At 36.4% G+C, this 22099-nt stretch overlaps 1 protein-coding gene across 1 annotated transcript in view; it reads left to right on the top strand.

Moving 5' to 3' along the window:
- Positions 1–22099, top strand: part of ARMC3 (armadillo repeat containing 3) — a 102425-nt gene that overhangs the window by 35710 nt on the left and 44616 nt on the right. The window contains exons 9-11 of the mRNA XM_063101141.1: positions 153–336; positions 10252–10404; positions 10502–10607. Coding sequence (XP_062957211.1) covers positions 153–336; positions 10252–10404; positions 10502–10607 — 443 coding nt within the window. The remainder of the gene's footprint in view (positions 1–152; positions 337–10251; positions 10405–10501; positions 10608–22099) is intronic.

The raw sequence follows: 22099 nt of genomic DNA on the forward strand, positions 1-22099 counted from the left end.
ATTAACAATTTTTCAAGCACATGACTCAGTTCTTTCCAAGTCCCCATTTCTCCGAAAACACCTGGTATTTTCAAAGATTTTGCAAATAGAATAAGATTCTGTAAATTTTTTTTAGTACAGCTTTCTTAAGTTGTGTTTGCTTTTATTATTAGGAATTGAATGACCTTCATATTGAAGCACTTTCAGTGATAGCCAATTGCCTTGAAGATACGGATACCATGGTGCTGATTCAGCAGACAGGAGGTCTTAAAATGCTCCTAACATTTGCAGAAAACTCTACAGTTCCTGACATTCAGAAGAATGCAGCAAAAGCAATTACTAAAGCAGCCTATGATGGTATGTCTTGTCTTACATAAACTAAGCATACATATTTCCTGTTGTATTCTTAATTTTGGTTAGTGCTAATACACTCTAGGGTGTTTATTTGCTTTTAAATAACCATTTGAGAGCAGTGCTGTACTTACTATGTAATGTCAAAACACATCTCCCTGCCAATGAATTAAAATAGAGATTATTTTGTCAGGGATTATGATAAACTCAGCGTGATTTAATTATAATGCTATGTGGGTTTTTTGACAATTTATTCCTAAATTAAATTGTAAGCTTATTTCTCTTGAGTTTGGAATTATATAGAATGTATATACTGCTTGTGATCCTGAATACACATTGTTTCAAGAAATTCACATTCAGAGTGGTATCTATAAAGTAATTTTCAAGTTTCAGCTGGAGTCTAGTAGTGCCATGTTATATAGCTATGAAAAGTAATACGCTCATACTATACACATAATACAATTTTCTTTTCAGTGACAAGCTATGTTGACATAAATCTGTAAAATATGAGAGATTAATTATATCACAAGCACCAAAGATGAAATTATAATTTTAATTTATATGTATTTGTAGTCTTTTATTTAATAAAAGATGTGACTTTATTTTTTCCCTTCTGCATCACTACTCTTATAAATGGTGACAACTTTGACTATTTTAAGTGATTTATATTGTGAACATATATACTCAGATCTGTATATATGTCTATATGTGTATTATGGGAAACATATCCTTTTCAGCTCATACTGGATTTCTTTAAGGCAAAGCTTGAACACAGTAAGCAGAAATTCACTGTCCAGTATGTAGTATACATAGAGGGGCCTCATGCATTTCCTTACTAATGCCAAATCTAAAGACAGGCTGTGAAATTAATATTGGCAAAAGTTGGTTTATTCAGTATTCTGTCAAGTGGAACTTGGACATTATCATAGCTGGCCAGTTTTGTTTTCCTTCTATTCCAGGCCTTCTCAGCTAATTGAGACCCAAAGAGAGGTATAATGAGAAGGCATAGATAATGTCAAACCGAAAAATTTTGCATATCTCCGTGTCTCTTTGGAGGATAATTCTGTGTATTTGTGTGTCTGTGTATTTGTGTGGCTGTGTTATTCTAAGTCTGTCCCAGACCCTCTTGGGTCGGTGAGTTTCCTAATGCTTACCCGTGTGTGCCATAGTACTGGCAAGAGCACTGGACCCACGTCCTAGTGTTCTTGTGCTAGTACTAGTTTCATTGCTGGCTCTGCAATGACCTAGTTATGTGGCTGAGTAAACTGCAGCCTTTATTGATTTATTGAGCCCCTACTTTGTGTCCATAAACCCAGAACAGGCAAGTAAACAGTGCAGGGTAAAAAGTGTTTGATGATGGAAACTCAGGACCACCCGGGAAGGCCACCTAGCATGGATTTGGATTGGAGGAGTCTTCCTGGAATAGGTGATTTACAAGCTAGGACCTAGAGTAAATAATAGAAATTGGCTGGGCAAAGAAGGTCTGGGTGGGATGGGGGTGGATGAGCAAGAAGGAACAGTGTGTGTAAAGGCCAGAGGTGGGACAGAGTGTGTTAAGTTCCAGAACTGAAAGCTTCTGGAATGGCTAGTGAACAGAATGCAGCACAAAACCAAGAGCTCAGGCTATAGAAGGAGTGAGGAACCAAGTACTAATGGGCATTGCAAGCCAAGTTAAGGACTGTGGACTTTATTTTAATGGCAACAAAGAGCCATTGAAGTGACTGAGAGAGGGGAGGAAACATGATGGTTTTTACTTTTTAAAGAAAACGCACTCCTGCTGCAAGGTGGAGAAGAGATTGGAAGTGTGTAGGACCAGACACAGAAGACCAGGAGGAAGGGGGTTGCTATTGTGGTCTAGGTGAGATATGAAGGTTACCCTGAAAGTGAGATGTGCTGACTAGGATGGGCTCAAGACATTTTACAAGGAGAGCCATGAGCACATTGTGAGGAGTCCATGAATATTTGTTGAATGACAGCTTGGGTTGGGGGAGGAAGGAGGCCATGTCAAGGACAAGGCCAGGTTTATGGCTTGGACAGCTGGGAGTAAAATGGTGCCACTCACAGAAGTGGGGGAATTCAAGAAGAGGAGCAGGTTTTCATTGAAGGGAAGGAAATGAATTCCATTCTTTTTTTAAAGTTTTGGTAAAATACACACAATATAAAATTTACCATTTTATCCATTTTCACATATACAGTTCAGCGGCATTAAATACATCCACATTTTTATGCTACCATCTGTCCACAGAACCATTTTCATCTAACAAGACTAAAATCCTACACCCATTAAACAATAACTTCCCACTTCCCCTTCCCTGCAGCTCTTGGCCACCACCTACTTTTTGTCTCTGAATTTCACTACTGCAGTCATCTCATATGCTGTACATGGAAACGTACAGTATTTGTTCTTTCGTGACTGTACAGCACTTAGCATGATGTCGTCCAGGTGATTGTATATATGCCATATGCAAGGCACTGTTCTAGAAGATCAGGATAAACGATGAATGAGATAAATGAATAAATATTTGTTGAATAGACAAAAAAAAATGTATTTCCTGTAGAATGTAGAATTTGGTATTTATTTTTTAGTTGAACTTTATAAAATATACAGTTCTTTTTGTTCTTATTTATTTATTTACTTGATCTTTCACAGATGAAAAGTGGTGTGTTAGAAGTTTTCCCACTACATAATTTCTGTGAATTTTCTCTTGTAAATTTATTTTAAGTATCTTTGCTTTATTTGATATTGTTTTATATCCTCTATTGATTATGGTTTTTTAAAATCTTGCTTACTGCTCTTTAGCTTTAAATCCTAATTTGATATTAGGATGGCTACGTATTATCAAGCATGGTCTTAGCACAAAAAAGTTCTGTGAACTCCAGATGGTTTAAACGAGACAAATGAAGGGACTACTTTCAGAAGTATAGTCAGAGTTAAGGGAACAAGCAAGAGATGCTGAGGTCCCCATAGATGAGCAATATTGGGAAGCTTCCTACCGTTACATCCAAAGGGCAAAGCAAAGAAATGTTGGATTTATTTTTACAGTTACTGTATTTGGCCTTATTTTTGAAATCATATTTTAGGCTTTCTGCTTTTTATTTTTCTGTGCTGTTTTCTTTCTGTTTTTATAGATTTTTAAAACTTTTAAAAATAGTTATTCTAAAAATAAAGTTACTATAGTTACTTAAGATGTTTAGCAGTTTTGCTTCCACAACTCTTTCCCTTTCTGATGTTTATAAAATGAATAGGGGCTTATAGACTCCTCTCTCTTTGATCTATAAACTCTCTTTGTTAAGAATAATTTTATCAGGCCGGCCCCGTGGCGCACTTGGGTGAGTGCGGCGCTGGGAGTGCAGCAGTGCTCCCGCCGCAGGTTCGGATTCTATATAAGGATGGCCGGTGCGCTCACTGGCTGAGCATGGTGCAGCCGGTCACAAAAAGACAAAAAAAAAAAAAAAAAAGAACAATTTTATCATTGCATTCAATTTTATCTACATTTACCATTTAGAGTTACATACATATTGAATCTGTTTCAGTGTACATTGTCAATTTCTTATAATGAAACCTACCCATTCTTAAGATTTTGTTTTTGATTCATTTCTCAAATTGACCAGAGTATTTTTTTTCAGTTAAAAAAAATTTTTGTTTTTAGGAATATACGAGAGGTGTATGTTTTTGAAATCTTACCATACCTGTGAATATGTTTGTTACTTTCAAACATATATGACAATTTATCTGGGTTTGGAATTCTTGCAGCATAATATTTTCTCCCTCAAATATCTATGAACCTTGTGTTACCAAACCAAAAAGAGTATGTTGCTTGTTGCTCCGTCTAGCCAATAAGTCTGCACTCAGGGATTTGCAGTAGAAAAGATTAGTTTTAATTCTGAGGGGCTCCACTCAAAGAGAATGGGTCAGATAGTGCTGCAAACATCTGGACCCCTTGAAAGCTTAAAGTCACAAGCATTTATAGAACAAAATCATGAGTAGGGGTCTTGGGAGTCGTGTGGGGATCTGATTGGCTTGTGGTGGTCAGCACAACTGTTTCTGGCAAACTGACTGAGGTCCTCACAGATGTTATTTCAAGCCATTCTGTTAAGGGACAAACATCTTGTGACCATGAAATCATGCTAACCATAAGGAAAGTATATGTTTAACTAACTCTATTCTGATCTTATGGTTAAGCAAACTTTACTGGTACTTCTAGGAATTCAGCTCATCATGTTTGGTCAAGCAGATTTTTCTTTACCTACTTCCTGCCCCCCCAGCCGAGGCCTTCTCTGGCTGGGATTATTAGGGATACTTAGGGGGAAAATTGGGGTCTGTCCTGTTTTACTTGCTTTTGTAGAGTCCAAGTCTGAGACCAGCTTGATTTCCATTATTTTGTGTATATGATGTTTTCTTCTTATATTTGGGTAAAATCCTTTATCTTATGAGTTCAAAAACTTTGCCAAAATGTGTCTGAGTTCCCCTCCCACCTCTCTATAACACAGTAAAGCCTTTCCATCTCTAGACTCATCTTCCTGCCCACCTCAACTTAGGAAACTAATTTTTTTCCCTCTTATGCTTTTGATTATTTTTTGCTTTATTTAATCCTTTTCCCCCCAGGAATACTTGTTATTTTTAGACCATCTCTGTTCTATTTCTTCCATACCTATTATGCAGTCTTTCATAATTTGGTTTTTAGTGTTTACCATGGGATGCAGAGTACTCTGCCTAGGCCTGAGTTTGAGGAATAGACAAGGCTTACAGGATGCTCTTTGCCTGTTTTTTGCGTGAATCGAGATGGCAGTGGAATCCTTTAGCCTGTCTGGATGATGAGGAGACTGTCCTCTCAGTGTCATTACAACACCAAAGTTTTATCTTTTTTTTTTTTTGTCCCTTTTCGTGACCAGCACTCAGCCAGTGAGTGCACCGGCCATTCCTATATAGGATCCAAACCCTCGGCGGGAGCGTCGCTGCGCTCCCAGGGCCGTACTCTCCTGAGTGCGCCACGGGCTCGGCCCCCAGAGTTTTATCTTTTGACCTACTGGTTACATAGAAGGAAACTGATATAAGTTTGGAGCATTCTGAGAGGCCCATAATTGTTTGTGTGACCAGGGGTGGTTTATGGAAACTTGTTTCGTCCTCTCTTGCCCTTGCCCTGGAGACCTCTTTTTCTCCTTTTCTTCTCAATCAACCTCTTTGACAGACTAGTCAATCTTCAATAACCCTACCTCTTCATCTGCACTGCTTAACCTACTGCATGTGACCTCTGCTTCCTCCGTCCTGCCAAAACAGTCCATGTAGAATTTGATGTTGATCTCCCCACTTCCAAATTCTACAGACACATTTTCAGTCTTTTAAAACTTGATCTCTGTGTGCTGCCCTCCTCCTTAAAACTCTTTTTATCCCTTGGTTTCTATAACACCACCCTCTTTCCTGATTATTCTCCTTATCAGACCAACCCTTCACTTTTACCAGCTTCCTCTCCTCTGCTTATCATTAAACTTGTCTTCCTGTCCTCTGTCTCGTTTTCTTTTAGATCTCTCTGAGCAAGCTCACATATGACTGTTTCAGCTGCCTCCTTATCTGCTTTTGAATCCCAAATCTGTTTCTAATTCTGAGCCTCCTTCTGAATTCCTGCCTGTATTTCTGACAGCTTCCAAGCATATCCCACTGCTTGCTCAAACTCAACTTTTGAGGAGTCTACAGTTTCTTTGAAAATCTGATTAAATGGTAACATTACCAAAATGTACGTATGCATAACTTTCTGCATATAATTTCAGGGAATTCATGGACTACCTGGAGCTCATCCACGTCTTCTGGATCCATGGACCCCAAGTTAATAACTCTGTATTAGAATAATAAAGAGGAACAAGTCCAGATCCCCTCACTTGGCATTGGAGATTCTTCCACTTTATACAACCACATGGTCATTGGTTATCAGTTTGGTCTTGCTAAGATACTCTCTGTTGTGTTCTGGAGTATATAACTTATGCCAGACCATACTTTTGTGCTCATTTGCTCTGGTTTAGGCCCTTGGTCTGGAATTTGATTTTGAAATCCCGTTTTGACCTATCAGTATCTGTGTGCTTCGAATGGCTAGATTTAGAGGGAAAATCAAATTTCTAAGTCCATTGCTTTTCAAGGTGTCATAAAATAACTGGTGTCTCTTTCTGTTCTTAGAAATTATAAAATGTACTTTTTCCTGCTTTAACCTAGCATAGCCACCTGTGCTTTAAATATGCAAATATGCTATGGGTTTCCTCACACCAAGACCTTCATCTTTCCGTGCTATGGTAGATAAAAGCAACAACCTAAACTAACTAACATGAACCAAAGTCATCTGACCCTGCTCTTTGGAATACCAAGTAATCACAGCAGTTAACTTCCATTGCTCAGCAGAACCTCCATTTTGCAGATGGGAGAGATTTACATCCTCCCTAACATCACTCAACCAACTGCCCATCTGTATTACAGAAGAGCTCTTTCACCATAGTCTTGCAGGTTTTATCTATTACTGTAAAAGCTTATATTTTATAATTCAACTTATTTAACTTTCCTCCATTCTTTCTGACATAGTCTCCTTCCTTCCTAAATTGTTTCCACCTTTGGTGACTATGCAAACTCTGAAAAAGTATGTCCAATGGATCTTTAAATCCAATGGATGCAGAGGTAGTTTACTTTTCTTAGAGCCTTGGACAGGAGATATCTGATCTGAAAGCTTAATTCTTGATTCTTGGAGCCTCTAGAAAGATATGATTCCACAAAGATTAAAGCTTTCTCTCTGTCTACATATCCCAATAAATCCTGACGAGTGAATGCTCTTCTGATTGGAAGCACAGGACTTTGAGGAAATCTCTCCATTCCAAGCTTATCCAGAAGCAGAATTCCCTTAAGGACACTAAACTGTCTTAGCTATACCATCTGTGGGCAGAACTGCCTAATCTAACCAGAGCACAATACTAGTTTGGAACAGCATTCCTAGGACCGGTGCTAAGGGATAGGTTCCTCATTTGCCTGATTATTCTCTTCTATTTTTGTTGATTTATTTATCTCTTAACTCTGTTTACCTGGCCAGATCTACTCTTCCACCTCTTTCTCCCTTGCCTGGATTCCAGATTGAACCTTCTTTTCAGGTCTACCTGTATTTCTTGTCTACTTTTTTTTTGTATCAACTCTTGCCTGCCTTGACCTCTATCTGCCAAACCCAGCCAGCTTAACTAAGCGTGTCTTATTTTATATTAGTTACAGTGGTAAACTCTAACAATTTAGCATGGATTAACAAAGTCATCTCCTAATATTTCTGTATTGAAAGTAAATAATCGTGAAGAAGTTTTAAAAATTTCCCACAGTTAGACAACTGCATTCATAAGAAGGTTTGGCAAATGTTACTCCTTATACTGCTGTTAAGAACAATGTAACTATCAGTATTAATTTATAACTCTTTTTTTTTTTTTTACTTTACCTCATCACTTTTCATCATCATAAGAATTTTTTTTTTTTAGACCAGGTCCTTGTATGTCAAAAACACAGTTGAAACACACAAACACTTAATGCACATCCCTTAAGTTTTGTTTGTTGAGTAAAGTTTTAACATGCATCCCCATGGTGGAAGGCACAAATCAGTATGCATTGACTTGGCACCAGTAGGAGGAAGGTGTTAATTACCATGTTGCCATGAGGTTTATGAGCTGGTGTTAACATCTCAGCAGGAGCAAAGGTGGCACAAGAACAACTTCTGAGAATGGCAAAGAAAAGTGTCATTACATACAGATTTATTTTCAGTAACAAAACCTCATGCTTTTTATTTTAGTAATACTGAACAGATGTTATTTTTAAAGGACAGTGCTCTATTAGTAGCATAACTATCTTGCCATCTTTATTATCTGCGTAATTAAAACACAGATACTTTACTTCTTGGTGTAGCAATTCAATGAAAGTACTTGGTTAATATGTTAATACATCTTTTAAATCTATTACAGCCACCACGCTGCATTCAGCACTTTTGAGGTTTGGTGAACACAGCTGGATTTTGAGAACACTCTCAGCAGGGTTGAGAAACTAATTGCCACAGTATTCATTTAAATTATTTTTGAAAAATCTTTCCAATAATCGCATAGTACTGTTTTTTGAATGCAATAATTACATACTCTAAAGTAAGTCTTTCTGAATTAATTATTTTGGCTGATTTTCCTGATAGAATCAACCCTAGGAATGTTCTGTGTATGATATTTGATTTAGAGTCATGAGGGAAGTCTTAATGATAAATCTAAGCATTTTAGATCAGAGATTCTAGAAAAGTTTCAGATATTATTTATTCCATGAAAACTAATAAGGACTACATATATTTTAGGAGCCATGTACTTGAAATTTAAGAATTAACTGCAGCTTTTTTATGAAACAGTTATGGCCTACCTGAATTCTAATGTTAAATAAAATTATAGGATTACAGAACATGTGGTTCACGATTGGTTTAAGATGAATGAACGGAAGTGTTAGTAACTTAGCCTCTGCCGGTTATGGCCAGATTGTTTGGTATACAGCTGTGTATCAGATGAGCAAAGGCCAAAGGTATTTGCAACTATGGTGCCATCTGAATGTGATACTGCTTTGGTAAAATGGGCAATTTTTCTGAATTATTGTTCAAAGGAAGGGAGACATCATATCTTAACGTTATCCTTTTTTTTTGGCAGCTAGCCAGTACAAGGATCCAAACGCTTGACCTTGGGGTTACAAAGCTGTGCTCTAACCAACTGAGTTAACCAATCAGCCTGCATGTCATAACTTTAAAATGGAAACCTAGTTGCTGTTAATTTCTGAAAATATTTCTGGAAAAGAAATATAAATTAAAATATGTATAAGTAATATACTAGTTCCGCATGTAGATGTTGTAATCTGAATTACTGTGAGCATTTTTTTGCAGAGATTCTTATTCTAACAGAATATTCTTTTCTTGAATATTAACACCCTAAGAGAGTACATATTACATCTCTTTTAGTAAATAGAACCTATTTAAAATTAACTAGAATACAAAATAAAAGCTTGTTTAGAATTAATAGTACACAAAACAAAAAATTAGGTTTAAATGTTCTAATTTAGTTTAATGCAATATTTACTTTAGTATAATAGTGAGATTGTCATTTATAAGAAATCAAGCTAAATCAAGAGAAAAAATGTTTAGGTAGCAAAAGAACATTAAAAATACCTTGGTTTCCAATTTAGTGATCTATAATGGGGCGAATATTGTGATATGTACTTAGAGTCATAACTTTATTCATTTTCAAGTAAAGAAAACTATCCTAAAATATTTTTAGATTATGTTTATGGCAACTCATCAATTACATAATTATTTTAATTTTTGCTACTTAAGCATTATTGTAATTTGAGATAAAAGACGATTATGATTTTTTGATATAAGTTCTTTGAGACTCGGGATCATAACTTTATTACTCATTTTTTACTTTTTCCTCTCCTCTGTTCTTCTCCTGAAGTCTTAAGCATCAAGCTCACTAGTTTGCACATCTTAGGCATCCTTCAGATATTTGGTTTTGTATTTAAAATAATCATCAAATAAGCAGGTTTTTGTCCCTAGTAAAAAGATAACCTGTGTGAGCACTGAGCACCATTCCAGGCCCATAATTGGTGTTAAATAAGTGCATGCTGAATCTGGAAACTTGCCTCTTTCTTACTATGGAATTTTCTTTGCCATAATATTGATATATAAAGGAATAGGGAAAAAATGCAACATCCATGATTCATTTTGCATAATCACTGTGTTTGAAAGGTTAAATAGTTATATATTTTGTTTAGTTTAGAGTCTGGTACTAAAGCTAACAAATGGTTTGAATTCCTGTCATACTTTGGATGGGTAAGTAGTAATACTTGCACAGTTTTTGCAGTAAACTTCTGAATTGTTTTTTTCTTTTGGTTTATGAAAGCTGAAAATAGAAAACTTTTTCATGAACAAGAGGTTGAAAAGTGCCTTGTAACCCTTTTGGGATCTGAAAATGATGGAACTAAAATCGCTGCTTCCCAAGCGATTTCAGCAATGTGTGAGAATTCAGGCAGCAAAGATTTTTTCAATAATCAGGGTAAGCAAACTGGAAACAAACATTTTGAACATAGGTTGTCATATTCTAGTGTACCTAAGTGTTTTTAAAGTTGCATTTTATCTTTGTTTTTCTGTAGGGATTCCACAGTTAGTTCAGTTGCTAAAAAGTGACAATGAGGAGGTAAGAGAAGCTGCAGCTCTAGCCCTGGCCAACCTGACCACTTGCAGTCCTGCAAATGCAAAGTGAGTTCAAAAATACTCAACACTGGCTTGTGGGATATTGCACAGTCCAAGATGTTCTAGTTGTAATATTTTGTCTTTCAAGGTAGTTTACATATTCATATTTTTTCAGGTGGTCTCTCTTGGGTTATTCTTCAAGATTCCTTATGAAAGTAGAGTTAACAGATTGGCCTGTTTTCCAAAAAGTATTACAAGATCTTGATTATTTCTGAATTTGTTGGGACAACGTACAGGCCATTTGATTTTGGCGACAGGTTAATTTTTTTTTTTTTTTTTTTTTTGACCGGTAAGGGGATCGCAACCCTCCCCTCAGCATGGTGTGGTCTGCACCACGCTCAGCCAGTGAGCGCACGGGCCTTCCCTATATAGGATCCGAACCCGCTGCCTCGGTGCTCCCAGCGCCGCACTCACCCGAGTGAGCCATGGGGCCAGCCCGACAGGTTAATTATTGTAAAAGGTTCGAGTACTGATAAAACTGGATAATTCTGAAAATATTAAAGACAACATTATATAAATATTTGATAAATCTAGAAAAATTTAAAAGATCCATTCTAAAAGGACATAAACATTAGATAATATAGAAACATTTTTAAAACAATCAATTAAAAGCAACATGTTACGGACAAATACTGTGAAGAAAGGTTAGGGGATAGGAGTACCTTCTGTATTCCAGGCACTGTAGTATGTGATGTATATTCATTTTAAAAGTTAATTATTAAAATAAACCATCAGCAAATGAGGAAACTGAGACTGTAAGCTTACCTAATTTTCCTGGGTACACATATTTATTAAAATAGGTGAACTGGAAATTCAACCCAGGTCTGTCAGACTCCAAAGTCTCTGTTCTTTCCTTTACAGAAGATAAGATTGTCTTCTAAAACAGTGAAAATTTCTTGAAGGCAACTTTCATAAATAAAATAATCATTTGCTCTCCCTGTATCTCATTTGGTTTGTTAGCTTTCATTTGATATTGTGCTGTGACATTGTGGCTAACGTTACCCTTTTCTAATTTGAAATAAATCCGCCTCTGCTCCCATCACATACTTAATCTATTTGTTAACCTTTCTTTCCCTTTTTCTACTCCCTCACAGATATTTTATAAAACCTTAATAGAATAGCTAAAAATAACAATGCCTGATAAAAACATCACAGAAATACATAAGCATCAAAACAAAGCTGTGCTCCTTTAATAGCTACAATCTTTGACATAGTAATTTCCTAAATTAAGGGTCATCATTTTCTCTATGAAAGCACATGAATTTCTAGAATATTGAGTCATAATAAGTAACAATTGAAAACAGCATATTCAGTGATTTTTTCCAATATAGTTATGCCAGTGCAAAAAAGTCTTATCAGCAACCTGCAACACTTCTATCTCCAGTCCATTTAGACTTATATATTATCTGGAATACTTTAATAGGTCTTCAGAGTGTATAGATGTCTTGATTTGATGTGAGTTTGCCTAGCTTATATCATTTCACAGTTTTATATAAAATCATAGAAAATTAGGATGGTAAGTAGGTTGAAAAGGGGCTGCCTTCAGATTTTCTCTTTCAATTTAATTGTCTGTTTCACAGATTTTTGTCATTTGACTCTATAGTTCCATTTTGTCAATACTTAATGGTCAATTGGAACTAAATGATACCTGACTTATCTACTACAATTAACTTTATTTTTGTAATTTAATTTCATTCTTAAAACATTTTAATTGCAGTTATTTCTTTAATCTATTATATAATGTCCATTTTTTTCTTCCAATTTTTATTTGGTAAGGGAAATACGACATGAATTAAAGTAGTTTTCTGGATGTTCTCTGAGATCTATATAATTTTTGCTTTGAACTTGTTGAGCTAAAAATATTGAAAGTAAACGTTTTTGAGAGAGGATATGGAGTCAGATTTAATGTATTTGTGTCAAATGCTTAAGATTGGAGTTGAAAAAGATTCTATAGTCAGTCAAAAAAAAGGAACACAAAATAAGCCACATTGTCGATTCTTCTAGCAAGCCTCCAAGATTATTAAGTACTAAAGCCAAACTTAATGGAAGATGATAACAAAGATGATTGGTTATTTTTTAGTTTTACTAAAAAAATTAAAGTAATAAAAAAATTAAAAATAATAAATAATTTTAAAAAATTTTTTAAAATCTGAGTTTTCTACTAAGATCATCTTTAAAAAATTGTTAGCTTAAACTCAGCGTTGGTGAGTGTTTCCAGCATCACTTTTTAGAAGCAGTCTATTCAATCATCTCTCCCACAAAGAAGTGCAGCTTTGCCGCTGCGGTGGTTGGAATCAGAGGTTTCTAATTGCTTTCCTGTCACATGTAAGTAGAAAGGGAAGGAGGCACAAACCCAGAGCTGAAGTCCTCCACGTGCATTTGGTAGCTGTTTGGATAACTAATAATTGCTAGCCTAATGAAAAAATGCACTTAAGCACTGTGAATACTAATTTTGTGCGTGTTAAAAATATAATCCTTCTCCTGGACTCGTATCCTGATGTGCCCAAAATGAATTTCTAATTCTTAAGCTCAAGACATCTTTTGGGGCTGGCCGGTTAGCTCAGTTGTTTAGAGGCACCACCTTACGCCAACGTCAAAGGTTCAGTTCCTGGCCAACCGCCCCCCCCAAAAAAGACATCTTCTGGAATTGGAGGCCCATTTCATGAATTGGGTAATCACTGGTGTTTTATGATAACATATAATGTTGGTGTAATTTCCTTTATGTAATGGATTTTTGCCTTGAAAGTGTGGGTAGATCAAAATTTTCTAAATTAAAGAAAAAAATCAACCATGGAAAGAGAAACATACTTTTGATTTTTATAATCTGTTTGTAAATTAATCTATAATGTATCTGATTTCAGATTTGCATGCATCTTACTTTCTCACAAGAAAACACACTCAAATGTAATAGTGTGATGACTAGTAATTTTAATAGCAATGATAAAGAAATAATCAGACCATCCATACCCCTCTGTGGAGGATTTTCAACTTTCAAATGACTTGAGCATCACCTTAATTGGTGCCAAAATTTCTTGCCTATTTGGTATTCTCTGTGGATGAGGCTTTCTAGATACTCAAGTTTTTTGGATACTTCAAAATTTACTTCTTTAATCAACAAAACTGTTACAAACTTGTACTGAATTCAAATTAAAATTTTCTAAAATCCTTCCCTCCCAAACTTCTGAACCGATCATTCTGTTGTCAAACTTTGGGGAGGGATGTTCTGGTTGTCATTTTGAGAAAGTGGCTGTCACATGCTCCTCCATGGTGTTTTCAGGGCCCTTGGGGACGGAGAGGCTAATTGCCCCATCACTGAGTAGAGCTTCGGGGTGGCAGTTCCTTTGGGCCTTGATGCATTTTGCTGACTCCTCATTGGCGGGCTGTCTGATATTAATTCTCATTGCTGTCAGTGGATCTGATTGGCAGAGCCTCTGACTTCCTCCCTGCCAAAGTTCCCTTCCAATCCCTTCCTTTCTGTCAGTTAAGAGCTTGGATACTAGGTGACCAAGCTTTATCAAATTTTATATAAAAGCCATAAAGAAGGGCCTGATGCCTCTTCTCTAAGTACATATTTTGGCTTCTCAGAGGCCATTTCTTTCTTTTTTTCCTTCCCCTGATTGGCCTTATGTATGTTCTGCATGTGTGAAGTTTCTGGGTATTTTAGTTATGGACAAATGAGATTGTAGCTTTAAAAATTATTAACAAACATGAATCCCTTTACTTAAAAATAAGCTAATGTTGTGCAGTAAAATGATGGAGAATAAAATAGACCATAAAATATATTCCAGAAGTACAGTCAACTTCCAGTAGTAGTTTGTCTTAGGTCGTTGGTACTGACCACCCTCTTGCTTAGAATGCTTCTTCCCAGACAGCCCATGGCTCACTCCCTCACCCCCTCCAAGTCTCTGTTCAGATTTCACCTTGGCAAAGAGCTTTACCATTACTACAGTGTTTAACACTGCACCCCCCACACACATATTCTTAATCCTCCTTCTCAGTTGCCCTTTTCTCGTACACATTACTTTCTAACATACACTGTAACCCACCTATTACTTTATTATTTATCATTTATTTTCTGTCCCCCATCCCCACCCTACCAGCTACCCATGAAGGGACCAACCTTTGTCTATTTAATTCATTGATACATCCTAAGCATCTAGAACACTACGCGTCCCATAGTAGGCATTTAGGGAAAATAGGCTCCCATCAGAAATACAGCAAAAAGTAAGAGGACAGTGAAAGAAAGTCTATTTGACATTAACCAATGTCAAAACAAAAAATAATCATCAGTGTTGTTTGGTGTGTTTGTTTTTACATAATTTGGATCACCGAAGCAACAGTGGAGCAAAAAAGTGCCTCCACTTTTATTGATACTTTTTTATTCTTTATTATCTACAGAATAAAGGTTACTTCAAGTGGATAAAAATATGAAAAGGTGATGAATAAGAATGAAAATAATTATTTGAAGGTATAGTGAAAAAGAATAAGAACAGGCAGATTTTCTTATTAGACGTGAAAGGAGGAGAAAGAAAAGTAAAATTATTTTTAAGTGAATAAAATAAAAAGTGAGAAGGCTAAAACAACCCCCATATAAAGGACCAGATGAAAATTAAAACCAAGAAGCAATAAGGAATTTCATACAAAAATGTAATCCATTTAGTCAATTTGGACATAGATACTGGTTCTTGGTACATTGCTAATCTCTTTGACAGTTCTCAATTTATAATACTTTTTGAAAATGAGAATGCTGTTAATGTTTGAAATAGAAAGTATTATTTCAGCTAAATTTCATGTCGTGTTTACCTTGTGCTCATCTATCCAATTAACCACATCAAAGTTTTACTTTATTTATGGAAGTACTGAGAGAATTATTTTTGGTTCATCCTCTTCAAAGGAGCAGATCCTACATATTATAATATTTTAAACTATTAATTTATAACATCACTGCCATCTGTTGGATCTAATCAGAATTAGAGTTTTTTTTTATGTTATCCCAGGAATGAAAAGGATTCAATATTTTTAATTTCCCTTTGCCAGTGCTAACTAAATTTGGCCATTGGTAAACTCTGAAAAGACCAGAAAATTAGTATAAATGTTGAGTAGATATTTTTCAAAAGATGCAATTATTTTAGGAAATAAAACATTGAATGAAATAAAAATATAAAAAGTAAAGACTATGATTATTTTAATACCTATAGATAAGTAAATGAAAACTGAGGCTTTGTTATAGTAAATGCACAATCAAGTGTCTGTGGTTTACACATAGATCATACAACCTTGGTTCCTCTTACTTATTGCATGTTATTTCGACAAAGAACTGAGTGATTTCCTTACATCTTAAAGACCCTTTTATCTCCATTTCCTTGTTTTTTATTTCTAATTTTTTGTACTCCTTCTTGACTCCCACAACAGCAGTGACCCAAGAAAGTTCTAAATGGTAGCACATATAGTGGTTGCTTTAAAAAAAAATTGATTGATTGCTGGCTGTGATTGCTGGGTCACTGCCAGCCTCCACAATACCAGAGACAAAGAGTTCTTCTCTAGGGACTGTCTTGCTATTGTGTGACCTATGGTCAGGACCACACAAAGGAAATGACATGATGTAAGGAGTACACCCAGAGGGACTCCAGAAAGAGATAGAATGCCCCTAGATTATACTGATGTGTGTGTTTGATGCTTTGGGAACTTTTGAATATCCTCATTATATACGAATAGCCTGTCATTTTGTATTATCAATATTAAAAATTCTCTTCACTAACAGAAATAAAACATTGACTAAATAATTTTAATAACTCCTACAATCATTTGTGGACTATCACGTCTAAAAAAGCCATGTGATTTGTAGAGAATAATGTAAAAGGTATGCTACATGCAGAACTTCATACAAAATTTCAAGAAAAGTCAGTACTTCATATGGTCCTTCAAGAAAAGGAGGTACCGCATTTATTCACGGTGACCAAACTCCTTATCAGTCATTTCAATATTGTCAGAGAGGGGTATCATCTAAAGTGATTTCTTGGAATGTCAAATCTCTCTACTGTGTGTAGAAAGCACTTCTCAAGCCCTTTTTTTTTCTCTCTCTTTTTCTTTATCATTCCAAGACCATTAAATAAATTTTGGGGAAAGGTGATGTATTTGTATTTTTACCATTTTTTAAAAATTCGTTTATTCTGTAGATTTTAGACTAATGCTTATTTCTTAAAAATGCCAAGATTTTATTGTGGAATGAAGCTGTAGTGCAGTGAATGATGATGGTCATTTGAAAGGGGGAAGGAACTACTCTACAAGTTGGCAAAATACCACCAGTGTCACCCCTTTCTCCCCAGCCTTCTACACAAGAGATGAGCTATGTTCTCTGAGATGGTTTGAGATGTGTACTGTCATCCTTTGAAAAATAAATTTTCCTGCTCTGTCCTACGTACATCATGCTTTTTGGCCAGTAATCACAGATTGACTTTGAATAAGTAATCTTGTCACTTAGACTACTTTTCATTGAGGAAACATTGGCCACAGAAATAATCCACAGTCATTTACAAAATTAAAATGCAGACTCATGAAAAATGCAAACTCATAGTGTACGCTTGATGTACAGGTTGGACTTAATAATGCTAAAGTTGTACAGTTATTGTCTTTGTCACACAGGGTTTTTCATAAGGAAAAGGAAAATGGTTTCGACGAGTTCCATTTTCCTAACAGTGAGAGGAACCACGTCTTCATACTGACCCCTAGTGGCAGTTCAGGAGGAAGTTGGGGGAGGGGCAAAAAAGTATTGGAAGGACTGCATTGAATTTTAATGAAACACTAATTTTAAACACTCTTCGGTATAGCTAAAATAATATTTTAAAACATTATTAAGAGATTGCGATCTGGAAAGAATTTTACTGTGATGCTTTTAGAGAGTTAATATTACACTGCTAAATGTGTATTTAATAGATGCTTGTGTTTGTCCCTTTTTATGGGTGCAGTCCTTTCAAAATGCTTTGACATATTCATTGTACTGGTAGCTGAATATCTGCTGTGTCATAATACCATATAGGGTAAATATAATACACTTGAACAACATAAATTAATACATCTCATTGCTGTTGTAGTTTCTCTAGAGTTGATTTTTTGCTCTTTGTATAATAGAAAGGATTATTTTGTTTTAAATTCTTATTGATATCACTTTGTCAAATTCTAGATCCTGTGAATTAGAATGTTTGCTCTATGACTGTCTTTCAAGAGAACTTGAACTAGTCTTTTAACCTTTTAGGAGGTTCAGTTTTGTATTAAGGATGACTCAACTTTTTGTATTAAGGACGATGCCTCGAAGAACTTATTTAGAGTGTTATTTAATGCTTTAAAAGTCCTCTGAAATTAACAGATAAAATAGATGGGAAGAGTCTTTATGGTAAGTTTAAGCTCGTTTTTACTCACCCTTGACTTTTTATATTAATCATTTTCCATGATTTTTCCTCACTCTGGAAATAGTCCTTATTGCTCATGGATTACACATAAATGGAAAGATTTGGTAAGATTCCTGAGGAAACTGCCCCAGCTCTAGCTTTGCAGGTGTTGGAGATTTGGCTGTTCAGCTGAAAAGTCGTCTAAACATGAAAATTTTATACACACATGCGAATTTTGGAATATAATTATATTTTCCTGTGATCCCCAAATCCCTGCCCTTGTCACTTATTGCATATTAGAGGATAATGATGATGTTGTTGATAGCTGGCATTTATGGACTAAGTATTGGGCTAACTACTTGAATGGAATATATCGCTAAATCCTAAAGCAGTCCTATGGGGGAGGGAATATTATTATAATGTCCACTTTGCAGATGAGGAAATGGAGGCCCAGTACTTGCTCAAGGTCATAGGGGTGGGGTGGACAGCCATACCAAGGCAGTCTGTTCTGTATATCTCCAGAGAGCTTGCAGGAGCTGGGCTCCTCCTCTCTACCCTTGCAAATTTTCTCTCACTTTGTCTTCTGCTCACTGCCTCCGGGACTCTGAACTCCAAATCTTTCCCACCAGAATGTTCCACTTTGTCCTCATATCCCTTTGAATTCCTCCAGACCTGGATTCCCAGGGCTCGTTGTACTCCAGCAGGCACCTTTGAAGTCATCTTTCATCCATGCCTTCCCCTTTCTCTTTCTGTCCCTCCACCTTTCTCCCAAGCTCCCTTCTCCATCTCTCCTCTCTTCCTCCTCCTCCTCCTCTGCTCTACTCATTCCTCGCTTCTCAGTCCCTGAGCACTGACGAAGTGAAACAAGTCAATTTTGTTGTTTTGTTTTGGTTTTGGTTTCCTGAAAATACTGTACTTTTTAAAGCTTAAAAGATTGATAAAGGTAAAGCGGTAATGGACTAAATATCAGAAGGCCATGGTTTTAATCCTGTGTCTGTTAATTAACTTGCTTTATGAGCAAGTTTTAGTCTCTGAATTTTATCCTTCTTGACTATGAAATAACCGAAAAAAAAAAAAAGTGAATTTAGATTATCTACCATGTTTTGTACATCTAAGTGATTACCCTCTACTCAGTATCATAGGGAGTCTGCAACCCAGTTTCCACTAGGGACTAGATAGATGGGATCCATCTGTACAGCTTTTATCATTTTATCCCCAAAGCTAAGGAAGTTATCACCTATGAATGTAAGTTTCTTTTGTAATTATCTCACCATTATTAGGGTGTTCTTTCTGTGCTAAGTAGGCACTGTTCTAGACTGTAGGGAATGCAGTGGGAACGGAGAGGAAGGTCCAGGAAGCTGCTTTCATCAAGCTTACACTTTAGCCAGGGTGACGGGCAATACATGAATAGTTTTAAAAAGGAAATTTCAGAAGCAATAACAGTATAAATAAAATAAAATGGCACAATGTCATAGAGAGGGGCATGACCCCAGAGTCGTGAAAAGGACTCAGGAAGTGCTTTTAGGGCTCATCACGGGAGGCCTCTGAAGAAGTGGCACATGAGCTGATGAGCATAAACCAGTCCTGGCAAGTGCCAGGGATTTTTTTATTTGCTGTCACATGAGCACATTCAGTGTCTTTATTTTTTAGTTAAGAAAATAGTAATAATACTTTGGGATTTGGTCCTTTGTCATGTACAGAAATGTAAATAGATTGATTTCTTGGCTAAACAAACATATTTGGTAACTGCAGAAGTTATTTATTATGAATATCCTACCACCTTCACCATTACTCCTGTTTTATTAGGAAACAAGTCAGCCATGTAGAATGAAGAGAGCTGCTCTTTCCTAGTGGCAGGTAGTTAATTGTTGGAAGGGCATTCTAGCTTTTGAAACAGGAAGTAGCATGTATGGAAGTGAAGTATTGTGATTGGACAGATAGGTCAATAAAGACTCCCTGTCACTTGTAAGAAAATTACATTTGATGTCCCCAGAATTTGATTGACTGCCTCAAGGTTGGAAACATGCATGCTGTTTGTGGGAGTGCTGGGGTAGCATGTACTATTCCCGATGTAATTATGCATTCTCTTTGAGAAACCATAATGTCACAGCAGCTGTAACATAAAAGCACATTCTGAAAGTCTTAAAATCATACCTACTAAGGCACATCAATATGATGTAACCAATTTGGTTTCACATATTTCTTAGTAATTTTTTTTTTTTTGCATTTTTCTTATTTTGCTATAGGATGCAAAACACAATTGTTTTTGTGGGTGGGTTTCACTTTAATAATTACACGTTACTTTAAAACTCTCCATATTAAGCCTGCAATTAATTGTGATCATCTCCCTTAACAGTGAAAAGTTTCTTTAAATAATATTTCTTTACAAGGAGAAAATTCTCTTGGCTAGTTTTGTCAATCCTGGAGTCCAGCCAGAGTTCGGGGGCTCATATCCCAGCATTCTGCAGCTGTGGGGCTGCAGCAGGGTGATCGTTGTTTTGGACTCAAAAATTGACCAATTTAGCAAACACATTCCACTTCTTGGATCATTACCTTTGTTGAAAAACTGGCTGGAACAAGAGTCAGGAATCCTGATCACAGCATTCCAAGTCTGGCTGTGAGAACTAGGAGACCTGTTTATCATGATGGCCAGTGTTCCACCTGTGCAGACTTCCTGTCCGCCTGCAAGACTTAAAAATGCCAACCCCCAGTCGCTCCTCTCCTGACCACGTGCAGCGTGTCTGCCACCAATGTGTCTTTCTTGGTGTGACAGAACTCACAGAGACATATGAAAAGTCACGCTAGTGGGAATGGTTGTAATCGCTGTTAACAAACAAGGTTCTTACTGCCAATACTACCATCTGTTCCATTGGGTTCCACATATTACCCTGTATGTGGGCTCTGTTAAACAGATTTCTGTTCTGCCCAAGGTCACCCTTGATGCATGTAACCAGCCTCTGCAGAATGTGAACCTCAAATCGCAGCAAGGATCCAATTCTGAGAAGTACTAAAAGGTGTCATCTGGTGACACAGTCAAATAAACACTCAATAATGTTTGCAAAGACAAAATATGGACATATCTTGAGATAAGAAATGGATATACTATCTTCCTAAGAAGTTATTTAAAGTGTAAATTTTTATTTATTGAACTCCTAAAAATTACTCTATAATTGGAGAAGCATTGGGGGCGGGGAGGAAGTGAACTGATTTTAAGAGCAGCTGTCAGTGATAAAAATGGAGATTCTAATTTTGTTGGATCCTACTCTTCTTGCAAACTTAAAGCTGAGCTAAGCACTTTCCCCTCTCACTCCTTCTCCATACCTGCAGAGGCTTTCTTCATCACTCACTTTGAGTTGATTGAAATTAATTAAAACATATTGATCTTCTCAGCACTGGAGATATAAATGACTCAAATATTACCTCTAAGAAGTAGGTACCGGGTGTAGACATAGCACAGATAAAGGAGTGGTTGACAAGGAGGGGTAGTGATGGTCACAGATGACTTTGCAGAGGAACGGACAGTTGATTGAGCAGATGCTGAAGAGTGAACTGGAGGTCTTCAGGTAGAGTGGTGGGAGGGACAGGGAAAGGTCTCTGGGACAAAGGGAGCACAAGTGCAAAGAGACAGACATGAAATACGAGGGTACTTCAAAAAGAGCATGGAGAGATTTGTACTATCTTTTAATTTTATTTTTCCATGAACTTTTTGAAGTACCTTTGTATTATAGTATTTTTGGTGAGGAATAAATAGACACTGTTTGTGTGATGGAATTTTTCCTTAGTGATGTTCTTAGTACCCATTCTGTAAGTGCTTTTTCATTGTGGGGCTTGGGGACTTATATAACAAGTGCTACAAAATAATATTTCTAAATGGTTACTTTTCTCTGATTGTGAACATTTGTGCCAAAATCATTTTTGAAATAAAAAGAAATGTATATAATTAGCAAACAAATGCTTGGAGCTCATGTAAAAATGAGACCTAGTTTGGAAATCAAGAAATCTTCCTTTCCAGGGGGAAGAATATGTTGGAAAGTGGGAGCAGCGTATGGGAATACTCTGGCGTATTGAAGGTTGCCAGAGAGGCCTAGAGCACAGAGCAACAGGAAGAGGTGG

This window comes from Cynocephalus volans, chromosome 6, assembly GCF_027409185.1.
Source record: "Cynocephalus volans isolate mCynVol1 chromosome 6, mCynVol1.pri, whole genome shotgun sequence".
NCBI classification, from domain to species: Eukaryota; Metazoa; Chordata; class Mammalia; order Dermoptera; family Cynocephalidae; genus Cynocephalus; species Cynocephalus volans.